The 17029-nt window shown below is 36.7% G+C and overlaps 1 protein-coding gene across 2 annotated transcripts in view; it reads left to right on the forward strand.

The window, feature by feature from the left end:
* LOC108259605 (ADP-ribosyl cyclase/cyclic ADP-ribose hydrolase 1) overlaps positions 1 to 12173 on the forward strand; it is a 37633-nt gene extending 25460 nt beyond the window's left edge. Inside the window, exons 6-8 of one of the 2 annotated variants that reach the window (XM_017459224.3) lie at positions 7089 to 7175; positions 10388 to 10471; positions 10551 to 12173. In XM_017459224.3, the coding sequence (XP_017314713.2) occupies positions 7089 to 7175; positions 10388 to 10471; positions 10551 to 10608 (229 nt within the window). In that variant the 3' untranslated portion in view covers positions 10609 to 12173. Of the gene's footprint in view, positions 1 to 611; positions 2664 to 7088; positions 7176 to 10387; positions 10472 to 10550 lie in introns of those variants that run through there. The other variant, XM_017459226.3, reaches the window with a different exon arrangement.
* Positions 12174 to 17029: the final 4856 nt, after the last annotated feature.

The raw sequence follows: 17029 nt of genomic DNA on the forward strand, positions 1-17029 counted from the left end.
GAACAACAGGAGTCTAAGACAACAAAAGACAGTGAATCAGTGCAGACAATGGCTAAATATACACAAGTGCTCATTAACCAAAATGTGAATCAGGTGCAGGTGGTCATGTGACATGTAGTGCAGTGCAGTGGCTGATGGGAAGTGGAGTCCAGAGCTTCCTGATACGTGACACAGTGTTGTCACATTAAAAGATATTTGATTATATTTACAAAAATGTTAGGGGTGTACTCACTTTTGTGAGATACTGTATATATATATATATATATATATATATATATATATATATATATATATATATATATATATATATATCATCAAGAAGGTAATTTTACTCAGAGCTTTTCATTTACTCAGAACAAAACAAACAAAAATACTGTCAGTAGTTCATGGCTTCTTCCTCATCAAAGTTCAATATACATTAGATCCTGCTCCGTGCAGGCACGTGTGTTGTGAGCAGACTCTGCTGGTTCTCTGTTACTTTCTCTCTTGCCCACCGTGTTATTGAATGAACAAATAAAGCACATATAAGTATACTGGCAGTAATCACACACGAGTGAGAATCATCAAGTGTTGCCTGCCAGTTAAAACCCGCCTCCTCTCTGTCTGCATAGAGTGTTCGACTGGGGACATTCCAGTGCCACAGAGGCCAACCACCAAAAGTCAGTGACCACGTAAAGACAACTGGAATGATCTACAGCTCAGATGGGAATAGCTGTTACCCCATTTGTATTTGCCAAAAGTCATGTTGAAGACAAAGGACTATACAAATGTAAAAAGGTTCTCTGGCCTGATGAGACCATCATTGAACTTTCTGGTCTTGGCACAAAGCATCACATTTGGTGGAAACCCAACACTGTTCATCATCCTGAGAACACTATATTGTAGGAATGCTTTTCATCAGCAGAGACTAGTAAATTCGGCAGTTTTTAAGAGCAAGATGAATGGTGCCAATTATAGAAGAAAACTTGCTCCAGTTTTCAAGAGACTTCCAACAAAACAACAATCCTACACATATTGCTAAAGATACACTGGGGTGGTTGAAAACCTAAGAATGGCCCATTTAGTCTGACAGTACTTAAGCAGTTTTGCCATGAAGAATGTACAAAAATTTCAGGATCCAGATGTGCAAAGATGATGGAGATATTTCACAGACGACTTGCAGCTGTAATTGCTGCCAAATGTACTGACCCTGGGGGTGTATACATATCCAGGGCACTATAAACAGAAAAAAATAAAATCCGCACAGAATGCATACATAAAAATTTTTTTATGTATTAAAAATGTTAGTCAGTTGTAGTAGTTGAGAGATGATAGCAGTGCAGTTGGGACCCGCCACAGGTACACTCTCAGAAAGGATGTGTTAATATCCTACACACTTTTTGTGTTATTACTATTTCAATGCATGTTATGTTAAATTATCCAATAATTGTGTTAAAAAAAGAAAAAATTCACACATGACCAACACAACATGTGCTAAATTATTGTCCAATCACATTGTGGACTGCGCTGCCGATGTCATCATCCAACTCTGAACTCGACTCAAAGTGAATGTTTGTTGCTTTGACCTTTTGATTGTGACAACGGAGTCGGAGTCCTGAGGCGAGGAAACAACATGACCACCGGTAAGTCAGCGTTCATCAATATTTAGTGTTAATGCTGCTGAAAATGCCTGGCCAAGTTTGTAATATTTATTCAGGGAACTCTCAAGAATGTATTCACTGGAAAACAGTAACTCAGTAAGTGATAATTAACTTTACGTTTGCGTTACACTGTCGTGTTTATTTTGGCTGTGAAATATGGACTGAGGTTATTCTGTAATTCTCTGGGTCTGCATCTTATCTGAGGCTCCGCGTTAGGGTAAGCTAGCTGGATGCTGTCACCAATCACATGAGGGATGCTAAGCTAAACGCTCACCTGAGTTGATAACATTGCTTTAGCATACACCTCGAGGTAATATTAGACATTCCCATTACCTTTTTGAAAATTAAAGATAACATAGCATTACAGCTATTCACCATGATGTAATGCAGAGAGTGGGTTAATGTTAACTACATTTAGCAGGTGTTTTGGACAAGGCAAGCTGTAGTAATTAGCATTAGGAGGATGGGTTAGAGCCGTGTTTCTTCATGTATTCGGCGAATGTTAATGCTGGATAACAGATGCAGAAAGTCAGTGGCTAATAGAACTTAGCTGGCTCAGTAATGTTGAGGCCAAAATTTCTTCACAAGGTTAACGTGACATAAAGAGAGGATGGGGTTTAGGTTGGGATGCTTTCCATTATCTCTGTAATGTTGGGTGACTGAAATAAATTTGGCAGTGATGTGCTAAAGGCAGGAAAATAAATATTCGCAAATTAGCTAGATTTTCCTGGTGAGTCTACAGTGCCATTCTGTTCACTGGGAGAGTGGAGGCCACATTTTCAAAATTACACAATTTGGGATTATGTAACACAATTTCTCAGTTGAAGACCAAAGGCATTTGTCCATATTTTGTAGCTAACAACTAACAAATACTCTTTTTGCTCTTTTACAGCTTTTGAAATGGAAGGGAGTGGGACTGTTGTCTCCCCAGATGGCAGGGAGATTTGTAAGAAGACGCATCAACTCCGATTATTACATCTGTCAAATGTTTAAATTATTTTAATAAATGTCACCTGAATTTCATGCAATTGTTTGTTTATTTTCTGAGCATTTTAGTAGAACTTTAGCATACAAACAAATTGTGTTATTTTTTAACACATCTTTGTGTGGAAATGTTTAACACACAGCGTGTATGTTACTAACACATTGATTGTGTTGAAAGCAAAACAACATGCGTTGTCCTTAACTAGACACCCAGGTTTGTTAAAAAATTGTACTGTCACAAAATCCAGGGAGTCAGATCAAAATGCAGTGTATATTTAATGGTTAAACAACTGATAATCAAACAAAGACAGGAAAACAAAAAAACTAGAACTACTAAAACAAACACTGCATGAAAAGAGTTGAATCTGGATGTAAGTGGAAATGGTAAACTCCAACTTAACTACAAGTTTGTCAGATGTATGAGGGTAAAATCTAAACCAGATTATGCAAAACTGCAAATGTCCCCAAACAACCATGTACCTCAAGTCAGAGGACGATTGTGAAGTTTGATGGACTATTACAATTGAAATTCAGCTAGTTGTGAGGACTGCAGGTTGTTTGGCTGTGTGACGGCCTTTCATATATTAATGACTGGCAAATGTTAGAGAAAGGTGTTCAGTGTCTGCTCTGGTCGAGTAGTAGACTACAGGGGAGGGAAAAAGCTGTTTGTATTGTAGGTCACAGCAAACTACATTACTGCAAAGTAATACAGACTAATTAAACAACCTAATGCAAAAAAAATTACCAAAGACTGGTGATATGTATAATAACTACACAGTTATCTATTTGATTGACAACCATTACACAAAATAATTTATATTTTTATAAAATAAGGAGATTACTTTTTTTTTAATTACTTACCACATTTATCTTACTACAATATCATATGCTGACATTATGGCCAAAGTGAAATGATTGATTGATCATTCAATACAATTACCTAGCAAATCAAGAAACATCAACCAAACAGCATTCCAGGATTTAAAAAAATGTAATTAATTAAAAAAAGAGTTTATTTAAGGAGATTTTTTACAGTACAGATACAAAGGACACTGAATGCAAACAAGTGTCCAATTTAAAACCGTTACAGTAGTGTGACGAGGAGGAGGGAGAAGCAAGGTTGTGAGGATGCACACCTGGCACTGGTTTGGCTAATCAGAGGGAGAGATAGATAAAGGAGTGGCTGGGAGAGAGAGAGAGAGCGTGAGATATGCACTGGCGTGTTCTATTATGTTAGTGTGTTCTGTTGTTATTGAGTTTGGTTTATTATTAAACTTTATGTTGTGGTACTCAAGCATTATGGTAGTGCCTAAAAGACTGGAGACCCACAAATTTGTGTTGAACCCACAAAACTTGAGTCTGTGTACAGGGAAAAATGCAGATTTCCCTCTGTCGAACAGACCCTTCGCTTGCTAGTTGGTGCCAATGTTTTTAGCAAATTGGATGCTATTATGGGCTTTTGGCAAATCCCTCTAGCTGAGGAGTTTGCCAAGGTCACAACATTCATCACACCATTTGAGAGCTATTACTTCAATTGCTCACCTTTCAGCATAGCACCAGCTCCTGAACACTTCCAAAACTGCTGAGGTTGCAGAGGGCCTGAATGGTGGGGTCTGTCAAATGGATGATATACTAGTGTGGGGGCATTCTCAAGAAGAGCACGATGTTCGTCTCTATGCTGTGCTACAGCAGATTAAGAGTGTTGGCTTTACCCTTAACACAAATAAGTGTGCTTTATCGCAGAGTGTAGTTAAATTCTTAGGGCATATTATCTTGGATGTGGGGATTCAACCAGGCCCAGCCAAGACAGCAGTGGTCAGAAATATACCAAAGCCAGCCAACATCATAGTCAACCAGCTTGGCAAATCCATTTCATGGTTGGCACAGAAAGATAAACCCCTACGAGACCTTCTGTGAACAAGGAATTGCTGGTTTTGTGGGATGGACAAGTCTGAACCTTTCAAGACCTGAAGCAGGATCTCCACCTGTGCTGGACATATACAACCCGAGCGAGGCAATTAAAGTGTCTGCAGATGCAACACTATTTGGATTGGGGGCAATCATGCTGAAACATTGGGTGAAGAATGGTGGCTTGTTGCTAATAATTTGCAGTTTCTCACACCAGTTGAGCAGAGATACGCTCAGCTAGAAAAGGAGGGCTCACATAGGCGTGCCAGACATTTCAGGACTTCTTCATAGCCCAATATTTTGAAATGGAGACGGATCACAAACTAAGTATTCTGGGGGCTCAAGGATTAGATGCCTTACCTCCTTGCATCCTACGTTTAAAGATTAGACTTGTGCGTAATTCTTATAAGATTTCTTGTGTCCTGGGAAAGAGCCAATGAATGGCTTACACTCTGTCACGTGCACCACTGCTGGCAGACACAGACAACACCAGTGATGAGCTAATGGAAGGCACAAACCTTTATGTGGACAGGATCATTGAGCATCTAACAGTGAGGACATCATATTTAGACAGTCTGAAATACTGTCTCAATACTGACAATCTGTGCTCCAGCATCATGAAAATGTGTCAAGAGTCCAATCGCTGTACAAACCCATAAAGTCTTTTACTGGGCAGAGCGAGCTTTTCTTTCAATCCATGATGGCCTCCTTCTGTTATTTCATCTGCTTTAATGAATGATGTCCTCACCAAGCTGCACAAGAGCTATCAATGTGTGGTGAAATGCAGGGTACAAAACTGCCAAATATGCATCAAAGAGCAAACAAATTTCACTGAACCATTAATTCCAACAGGTTTTCCAGAGGCTTTGGCAGAACCTGGGGACTGATCTGTATGTCCTGAAGTGGAAAACATACCTTTTTAGTAGTGGATTACTATTCATGCTATGTTTAAGTAGCTAAACTTTCACTCACAAAAAAAGCCATGTTAATTGTTTCTGAAAACCACGCCATCTTGTCAGCATAGCAGTACTGCCAAGCAGTGTCATAGCCCCCAAGTGATATTTACTATTATATTTATAAGTGTGACATGCTTGTCTATTTTGGGTGGAAGCCATACAGCAGTAGGAGCAGTAATGGCATGAATTTGTTATTTTAATCATGTAAGGCATGATCTTAATACCAACCAATCACAAACCAATATCTATCTATCTATCTATCTATCTATCTATCTATCTATCTATCCATATATATATATATATATATATATATATATATATATATATATATATATATATATATATATATATATATATATATAATTTTACTATTAAATAACTTTTGAAAGTGCTACTGAAAATAATTAAAATATGATGCTATTAATAGGGGAACATGACATGTCATTAAATAAATAAATAAATAAATAAATAAATTTAAAAAACAGATGTACACTATATTTTCTCCTCCATCAGTAAACCTTTGGTTCTTCATCACCCATCATCAATATCCCTGAGCTCAGAGTGTAGTGAGCTGGCCTTCAAACAGAAAATGTGGAAAATGCTTGATTCTGATTGGTTAATCATGTTTCTAACCAGCTGGTGGCAATGTAGTTGTATACAAAAGTTTAGGCACACCTCACCAAATTACCAGAGGTGGTAGAGTAGCCAAAAATTTTACTCAAGTACAAGCAAAGCTACTTTTAACAATAATTAACAGTAAAAGTAATAATGTTAATAATTACTTGAGTACAAGTAATAAACTATCCAATGAGAAGACTATTCAAGTAGCAAGTTACTAGTTACTTCTGAAATTTTTTTAATGAATGGAAAATCATGAATCTCAGGGCGTTTTTAAACCTGTTCAGTTTGCCAAGATTAATTAGTTTATTTAATGCAGATGCATGCTTCAGTGAACCACTGTGCTGTATCTTTATAACAGCGCATAAACACAACACTTTAAATGCTATAATTCGTACACTGCTGTTCAGCTTTATGTGACTTAAAAAAGTAATATGTACTTTCTGAACTACTCCTCAACTTACTTATATGTCAAAATTATATTGTAGTGATTCCTAACCACTTCACCGCTGAATGGGTGATCATAAGAGAACGCACGCGCACACGTAGCTTACTGTTACTATAGTAAAAGAAGTAACTTCCATGCACAAGACTTATGTGGTCTAATTTACATTTTTGAGGTTGTAAATTATTTGTTGAAATTCAGAGTCGTATATATGATATGATAACAATGTTATTATATGATAACATTGTTGTCCCCAAACTGAAATTAAACCTAACATTTCAGCTCTGGTCCAGTTGCAGCTTTTCTTTTGTTTCTTCTGTGCCATGTTGTATTATTAATCCCTGTAGTGCAGCATCATGTTAAGTTTGATGTGTGAATTGATGATAAATACCACTGACGTCTGCAGTAACAATTACTTTACAGACATATGTTCTGAAATCTAATCTTGTCCGAATAGGGCGTAGGTCAGTGCTACCGTGTAGAGTTTACTTCTGTTATAATAATGCTATTGTCATTTGTTTGTTTTCTTTAATCAAGTGTATTTGGAAGTGTAGAAGTGAAGAATTTGGATCCCGATAAAGTGGCTGGTTTGACTGTATTGCTTGTCACCAAGGACACAGACACGTAAGTATTGGTTTGTAAATCTGTGTATGTGTGTGGAACGCAAAACCTACTTTACCCACATATTGCTTATTTGCCTTTTGGTGCACTCAAACAGATGAAAAGGTAGAAATCAGGTTTAGAGAAAGCACTTCCTTGGCTGAAACAAGCCTACTGTCTCTTCAATTTTAGCTTAGTTATACAAAAAAAAAGCTGTTCATTAAAAAAAAAAAAATGCTTCAAATATCTGAAGCAGAAATACTAACAAACCAAGAATGACAACTTTAAAAAAAAAAACAAAACCCAAGTGTTTGACAGTGTTTGTGTTATTTTTATTTATTTTGTAGTATTTACTTTGCACAATCTGCTTATATAGACCAAAAGTTTACATGCATCTAGGCAGAGACAGATTTATTTCATTGTGTATTTATTATATCAGTTTTTTAGTGGGTTAGAATTTCCAATACACTTTGTTAGTATTTGCTGGCATTGCTATTTAATTGTTTGAAATTGAATCGAACACTTGGAGGTAAGTGTAAGCCTTCCACAGGCTACTCAGAATACTTTGCCAGAATCTTTGCTAATTCCTCCTCAGAGAACAGGTTTGTGGGCTTCTTTTTTAGTTCAGGCCACAAATATTCTATGGGATTCAGGTAAGGGCTGTGTGATGACTACTCCAATATTTTTACTTTGTTGTCTTTAATCCATTTTGTTACCACTTTGGAGGTATGCTTAGGGTCATTGTTCTGCTGGAATACCCAGTTTCAACCAAGTTTGAACCTTCTGGATGGTATCTTGAGGTTTTGCTTCAGTATTTCTAGAGAATCTTCTTTCCTTATTATGCCATCTATTTTATGAAGTGCACCATTCCCTTACCAGCAAAACTCTCGTACAACATGATGCTGCCGCCCCCATGCTTCACAGTTGGGATGATATTCTTTGGATTAAAAGCCCTGCCTCACACTACTTCAAAAGGCTTTTGCGCACTTGTAAATTTCAGTCTGGCTTCTTTATGCCTTTTAATGGTCTTAGAGAAGGGGCTTCTTCTTTGAACCTTTCAGGCCATGATGTAGAACTCACGTAATGGAGACTGTAAATATTTTTGTTCACCAGTTCTTTTGTTGTTGTTTTGGGGTCCAGTTGAACCTTTTGGACCAAAGTAGGTTCCTCAATGGGAGTTAATTTATACCTCTTTCCTGAATGACACGGTGTCTGTGTGGTCCCAAGATTTCTATATTTGCAAACAGCTGTTTGTACAAATGCTTGTGGTACCTTCAGTCATTTGGGAATTGCTCCTAGGGAGGAACCAGAGTTTTGTTTTGTTTTTCTGAGGTCTTGGCTGAGTTGCCTGGATTTTTGGTATCAAGAGCAAAGGGCAGTGTCTCTAAACTTTCACAGCCAAATATGCCCTCCCAATTAACTCCTAATTTTGACAATTGACCACTCAGAAGTTTCCAGTCAGTACATTAATTTCTAGAACCTTCCAGACTGTTTAAAGAGACAGTCAGCTTGGTGTACACTGAGGGGAAAAAAGTATTTGATCCCCTGCTGATTTTGTACATTTGCCCACTGACAAAGAAATGATCAGTCTATAATTTTAATGGTAGATTTATTTGAACAGTGAGATACAGAATAACAACAAAAAAAATCCAGAAAAACGCATGTCAAAAATGTTATAAATTGATTTGCATTTTAATGAGGGAAATAAGTATTTGACCCCCTCTCAATCAGAAATATTTCTGGCTCCCAGGTGTCTTTTATACAGGTAACAAGCTGAGATTAGGAGCACACTCTTAAAGGGAGTGCTCCTAATCTCAGCTTGTTACCTGTATAAAAGACACCTGTCCACAGAAGATATCAATCAATCAGATTCCAAACTCTCCACCATGGCCAAGACCAAAAAGCTCTCCAAGGATGTCAGGGACAAGACTGTAGACCTATACAAGTCTGGAATGGGCTACAAGACCAATTCCAAGCAGCTTGGTGAGAAGGTGACAACAGTTGGTGCGATTATTCGCAAATGGAAGAAACACAAAAGAACTGTCAATCTCCCTCTCCCCTGCTCAAGAGAGCACATATACATGCCCGTATGAAGTTTGCCAATGATCATCTGAATGATTCAGAGGACAACTGGGTGAAAGTGTTGTGGTCAGATGAGACCAATATGGAGCTCTTTGGCATCAACTCAACTCACCGTGTTTGGAGGAGGAGGAATGCTGCCTATGACGCCAAGAACACCATCCCCACCGTCAAACATGGAGGTGGAAACATTATGCTCTGGGGGTGTTTTTCTGCTAAGGGGACAGGACAACTTCACCGCATCAAAGGGACGATGGACGGGGCCATGTACCGTCAAATCTTGGGTGAGAACCTCCTTCCCTCAGCCAGGGCATTGAAAATGGGTCGTGGATGGGTATTCCAGCATGACAATGACCCAAAACACACGGCCAAGGCAACAAAGGAGTGGCTCAAGAAGAAACACATTAAGGTCCTGGAGTGGCCTAGCCTGGCTCCAGACCATAATCCCATAGAAAATCTGTGGAGGGAGCTGAAGGTTCGAGTTGCCAAACGTCAGCCTCGAAACCTTAATGACTTGTAGAAGATCTGCAAAGAGGAGTGGGACAAAATCCCTCCTGAGATGTGTGCAAACTTGGTGGCCAACTACAAGAAACATCTGACCACTGTGATTGCCAACAAGGGTTTTGCCACCATGTACTAAGTCATGTTTTGCAGAGGGGTCAAATACATATTTCCCTCATTAAAATGCAAATCAATTTATAACATTTTTGACATGCGTTTTTCTGGATTTTTTTTGTTGTTATTCTGTCTCTCACTGTTCAAATAAATCTACCATTAAAATTATAGACTGATCATTTCTTTGTCAGTGGGCAAACGTACAAAATCAGCAGGGGATCAAATACTTTTTTCCCTCACTGTATGTAAACATTTTGCCCACTACGATTCTGATGTAATGAATTAAAGCTGAAATAAATCTGCATCTAATCAATTGTTTTAAAATGACCTCTGATGTGACTAAAGTAGATGCCCTAATCAACTTGTCAGAAGAAATGTATGGTAATGTGAAAAACTGAGGTTGAAAATTTTTAACCTAGGTGTATGTAATTTTTTTCCCTTTAATTATACGATGCTATTACTAAACATGTGTCCCTTCTAAGAATTATGGCTATGAAAATAACACTATTCTTTCAAAGTTATGTTTTACTCTTTGTTAACAGGACTACATGCAATCATTCCTCACTCAACATGCTACAAACCACTTTGGACACAAAGATTGCTTACAACTGCAGAGAGGTTCCTTAGTGAGTACAGTTTTGTGAAATTCTGTGGTTATGTTTAATGTGTCTACTGTAAATATGACTGTGTTGTTTTGATGTCTAGTTCCACAGTTGAAGGCTGCATTTCTGATCCAGAGATCCCATGCAGTGACTGCCTATGAGAATGGCATCTGTTCCACATGCACTGAAGACTAATCTACATAATCTACAATCTGTAATTTAACTGAACTGCAAATGGGAATAAACCTAGTTTCTCTAGTATACCGATTAATCCAAATTGCAGTAGCTAAACTTTTTCACTAATCATTGGTGTCAGGGTTATGCTTAAATCGGTGCTTTAATACCCATCAGCCCCTGCATGTCACATGGCCTTGTCACATGTCTCACTGAACACTCACACCTGTTCTGTGTTACCCCTAATCAGCACAGTCATCAAGTACTGTCTTGGAGGAATGATTCTGCATAGTTCTTTATCTTCAATTTAATCTTAAATAGAGGTGGTGGAATTAAATTTATACTTGCTTGTGATTTTAAATCTACTAAAGATCCAATTAAACTGTCCAACTTTCAAAAGCAAGCTTTAGATGCATGGAAATTAGCCTACAAACAATTGTTCTCCTTACTCATTTGTTAAATGGAACAATCAACATATATTATTGATTTAACAAAGGATTTATTTTTTTATAGACCTATTAAATCCTTCAGGTGATCTTTATAGTTACATTGAATTCATTAATATCTTTGGGATAAATGTATGTCAGAAAGAATATTTAAAACTTGTTTGCTGTATTTCCCCAAAACGACTTAATCTTATTAAAAATGAAATGATATATAAACCTGTAATTGGTTCTCTTCCGGGTCTTACTGTTGAGGGAAATAGATTAGGGATAAATAATTTAATATCCATTGGCTTGGAGGAATTTTAGCCCATTACAGAACAGCTTCAACTCTGGGATGTTGGTGGGTTTCCTCACATGAACTGCTTGCTTCAGGTCCTTCCACAAAATTTTTATTTTGACTTTCCATTCCAAAACATTACCTTTATTCTTCTTTAACCATTCTTGTTTAATCAAATTAGTCGACTGTAAATAACTGTTAAAACAAACGTATAATACAAAATTCAATTATTGTGATGTGGTCACAGGTGTGTGAGGATTTTACAATAGCTTTACACAAGGCTCAGCCAATCAGATTTTACAGCCCATGTCCTTTAACATCCTGTTTTCTTTTTCCTTTCAATGAATTCACATTACCATCGGGCAAATTTTATTTCTGTTTAGTCTGACCACTGATTCTGACGCTAAAAGAAGTGGTGCACTTGTTAAGGGCACAGGGACAGGGGGACCCAAAAGCAGAACACACACACAGGGATCCAAGATGAAACGGGTTTTATTAACGAGCGGAAGGGGGTGAGAGTGTGAGGGAAAGGTGAGTTGAATGGAGTTGTCAACAAATATCAAAAAGCTAAAAGGTGTGCATCATACCTGACACCTACATGAACACTGTACAGTTGCTTTTCTGACTGTATTTTCTTCAAATGCTATTGAGCTTTGCCATGTTCTAAATTATGGTATATTTTAAAAATCACAATGCTTAGATATGATTGACAGTTTATTTTAATAAACATAAAAAATACTAAAAGGTGTGCATCATAGCTGACATCTTCATGAACACTTTACAGTTGCTTTTGTGACTTCAAATGCTATTAAAGTTAGAAACGTGTATAGCAATGTTGTATGTAACTTTTGACACAGTCCCTTAATTTGTGAAGATCGAACATCCAACGACATGCGAACTTTATGCCAGTTCCAAGAGAAGTGGAGCGCCACACCCACACACACACACACACACACACACACACACACACACACACACACACACACACACACACACACACACACACACACACACACAGAAACACAAGGGAGAGAAAACATGGGGAAGGGGAAAACAGGGAAACACAAGAAAATGTTATGCTATTTGTCATTTGTTAAATATGGTATCTAATAATACTTTCTTATTCTTCTTTTTTGGATTGTGAATGTGGCAGTGTAAAGAATGGAAATTGCAACTAACCAGCAGGAATTTGTTGCGGAAGCATTTTAGGCAGTGTTTTTAGGGGCAGTTATTGCTATCCATGGCCATACAGCGGTTGCCTATGCATATTTAATACATGGAGTAAGTCTATTTCGAGTTAGACAAGTAATTAGGCCATGCATGTACAGTGTTGCTCGAATTTTCTACAATTTTGCACAATATGACCTAAAACATAAAAAAAACATCATGTTGAAAAAGATAATTGATGTAGCAGTTACATGATTTAATTTTGTCGTAAGGTGAAAGAGGTATCATTTTCTGATAATTTTTTTTTTTTGAATGTACACTGATGCTTGAAAGTTTGTGAAACCTTCAGATTTTTGTATATTTCTGCATGAATATGACCTGAAAAATGATCAGATATTAACACAAGTCCTAAAAGTAGATAAAGAGAACCCAATTTAAACAAATGAGACGAAAATTTTATACTTGGTTATTTATTTATTGAGAAAACTGATCCGATAATACATATCTGTGAGTGGCAAAAGTATGTGAAGCAGCCTCAAAATTTAAATGGTTAATTTTTTGTAGATGTTTACAGACAATAATTATATCCAAGGCAAGGTGTTTGTAGGCGAGCAAAAATACTGATCAGATATCTGTTTATGGGAGAAAAGCAAGTTGAGGTTGTCACCTGAGGTTATTTGCTTTTTATATTTACTATTTACTTGTTTATAGAAGTTGGTGAGAGCCACACAATTGTTCTTTAGGCCCTGATAAATAAACATAGAATTGAAGGAGGGTGTACTTTCTTTTTCCCATGACTGTATGTATTGGTCAACAACAAAAAATAAATTTCAAAATTGGAAAAGGCAATATTATTTAAAAGATGCTACAGAGATTGATATGGACTTTTATTGTGACTTCTCTTTAAATTAAACTCTAAGTCAGTGGTAAAATTGAAATGCAAATGATAAATGACAATGTAAATGACAATATTACACATTTAATCTATAAAGGTAGATGGAGATAAACAACATTTGACATAATGTCATTGGCAAATTTATTATCTTCTACTTTAATAGGTTTCCATGATGAAAATCATGTGTGGATTTTCCATGGCCTAAAACTTATAGGCATATTTTGTACATCTTTGTATGATTTAAATGTATATGCACTAGCATAGCAAGCACAGCATATAATTGTACTTAATATTGTAATAACCTTATACTGTTATCACCAAAAATATTATAAAATTAACTACAATACAAAAGAATCTTGAAGAGCACTGCATGTTTAGAGACAGATAAATAATGTGTACCAAAAACCTCATTCTCGAGTGGAAAGCATGGTGGATAGAATACAGCATGTGCTTTACTGAGCTAATTATCTGTGAATTAATGATCCAGAACAGAAAGATCTTTTAATAGCAAGAAATGATAAACCCCTACATCATTTCTATTGAAATGATTGTATATCATTTTATCTAGTTTTTGATACATAATTTACTTTGGGGACCGTTTCTACTGAAATGCCCAGTTCAGCCATGAAACTCTGTCTGAGCGCTGATTGGCTCCCTCGACGCTGCGCAACAGCCTATCAGACATACTTCTCCAACCACATAACCCTTTATAATCTCGACCAACTTGCCAGCTATGGCCTGCGCATGCTATTAAATATTGTATCCTATGTATTGTTTACAGCTTGTAAATTCCCATAAATGCTGATATAAAAAACTGATCACAGCTGGCAAATGATTATATGGCTTACAATGCTAATAATGCCAGATAAATGCTGGCAATTGTCCATAAAAGCTAATACACATGATACTGGGCAGTAAAATGTATACAGTATAATGGTAAACACTGTCTAAGGCCAATTGTTAAAGATCCCTACTGATATATGCTGATAATCGGTGATAACTTTGATCTTTGCTGGTAAGTGCTGATGGATGTCTATAATGGCTGATGAACACTGATCACAGCTGGTGAATAATGATAATGGCTGACAATAGCTGATAAACATTATGGCCTATAAATGCAGATGAATGCTGGTAAAGGCTGATAAATGCAGACTAAGCCTGGTAAATGCTTATAAATGCTCACATTGCCTGATGAATGCTGATAAAGGCTATAAACACTGATCTTGGCTGGTGCATCCCGATACTTTCTTATCAAGGTTGATAACGGTGACATTCAATGTGTATATTCAGTCAGAAAACATGCCCTATAAATGCTGATAATGGTTGACAAATACTGATCACAACTGGTAAATGCAATAATAGCCGATAAATGACAATAAATGCTGATAATGGCGATAAAAGCTGATCGTAGCTGACAATTGCTGATAATCACCGATAAACGCAGATGGATTCTGATGACTGCCGATAATTTCCGATAACTGCTAATAAATGCTGATAACTGCTGATAAAGTCTGAGTGCTGATAAATGTTGGTAACTCCTTCCTCCTTCCATACCCTTTACAGCAGCAGCGTGCCTCTATTCTTTTCTATATCTGTCTATGTCTATCAGAATAAGTATTCGTATTTGCTCAGCAGCAGCAGCATAGCACATCTAGTCTGCCAAGACCAAACCCATTTACACTCCATCCCCATCAATAAAAGCTCACCATTTACTCTGAGAGTTGTCATGGCTGAAATGATGTGGTGTTATTTGCAGAAGGCCTTTTATTAAAACATCCCTAAAATGCACATCAACTAAAACAGTTTTATACACTGGTTAAAAATACTACCATCTACCCAAATCAGTCTTGTGGAAAATATATTCACATACAAATTATTTGCATCACCCTATCTATATACAATGGGTAACATTTTACAATACTGTACAACAACTCATAGATAACCATGAAGGAACTAAGCAAGAATGACTGAGCAGTTCTTTTTTTAACACTTATCTTATTAAATACTAAGATCTACTAGTTAATTACTCAGTAAATATGTTAGTAGGAGTTCACTATTAACTATGAAATAATTAACTGTGTCTCAAGTAGTGTCTGTGTCTTGCACCGGCTGTGGCGCGGGTGGTAGAGTGGGTTCTCCACTAATCGTAGGGTTGGCAGTTCGATTCCCGGCCCGCGTGACTCCACATGCTGAAGTGTCCTTGGGCAAGACACTGAACCCCAAGTTGCTCCTGATGGCAAGTTAGAACCTTGCATGGCAGCTCTGCTACCATTGGTGTGTGAGTGTGTGTGAATGGGTGAATGAGACACAATGTAAAGTGCTTTGGATAAAAGTGCTATATAAGTGCGCCATTTTAATTACTGATACATTTCTTCTGCAGAACTACTAGTTAATGATGGCTTTAAAATAATAATAATAATAATAACTACTGATTAATCACTGATCATATCAAAATTATTCCCCAATAGCTAAGTCTTAAATTCCTTCTGGAGTTCTAATATCTAATATACCTCAACCTATTCCAACACCTCTGTGTCTAAAATGTAAGTTATTATAGGTCTTATTATAGTGTTGTTTTTATTTAGCCACTCAAGGTCTAAAGAGAGACTGGGCAACAATAACCTACAAAAGTACAAAGCTGTAATGTAGCAATGAACAACAAAAAAAACTAAAGGAACATAGTTTCAAATTTTTTGTAAATAATTTTCTTTTAAATAACAAAAATTAGTAATGGATTACCATGTGTAATAATATTTCACAGTATCATTAACTACTGAAGAACAACACAGTAACACTTCACTAATTACTAATGAGTTTCCATTACACTAATGTTCCACATCTTCATTTAGTCATTAGTCAACAACAGCAACAACGAGCAATTTCATCACTTAAAAATGTATATATTATTGTTTAGTTTAGTGTTTTCAATTAATTCTCCTTATGTACCTATAGTAATGTTTTAGCCCAGTTACCATTTCCTTCTAGATCTACCACCTACTACATTTAGATTAGATTATTATTATCCCTAATAAAGATTTGAAATAAAGATTGATTTACATGTAATATCTGCACTTGGGGTTGAGAAAAAGCACCAAATTTGATAGCACCATTTATCTAAAGTGTTGTCTTTTTAGTAGACGCAACACAAGGTACACTACATGGCCAAAAGTATGTGGACACCCAAACATCCCATTACATAAGTGCTTGCGATCAGTGTTACAGTGCAGATACGGCTATACTATAACAAAATTTATCAGCACAAGTCAATATATACAAACTGCACATTTTTAAAAAACCCAAGGATACTGAGTATATGTGCATATGGCAGGGCAGTCCAAATTATAGCCCGCTACCATTTTTTAAATTCCCCGTGAGGTATTTTAGAAATAAAATAAGTTATCCCCAATTTCCAAATTTCCCTCTGCTAAAAATGATAAAAATGAATTACATGCTTATATTCATGTTACTAATATTTTAGCTCGAAATGGCAGTGCTAAAGAAAGGAAAAAGAGAAACCAAATGCAGAAGATTTTTTAGTTCAGATGAATGTGAGTCTGTTGAATCTGTCAGTAACCAGTTGCTATAATTAAGGAGTATAATGTTAAGAGACATTTAAGCAATAA

Source organism: Ictalurus punctatus, chromosome 27, assembly GCF_001660625.3.
Source record: "Ictalurus punctatus breed USDA103 chromosome 27, Coco_2.0, whole genome shotgun sequence".
NCBI classification, from domain to species: Eukaryota; Metazoa; Chordata; class Actinopteri; order Siluriformes; family Ictaluridae; genus Ictalurus; species Ictalurus punctatus.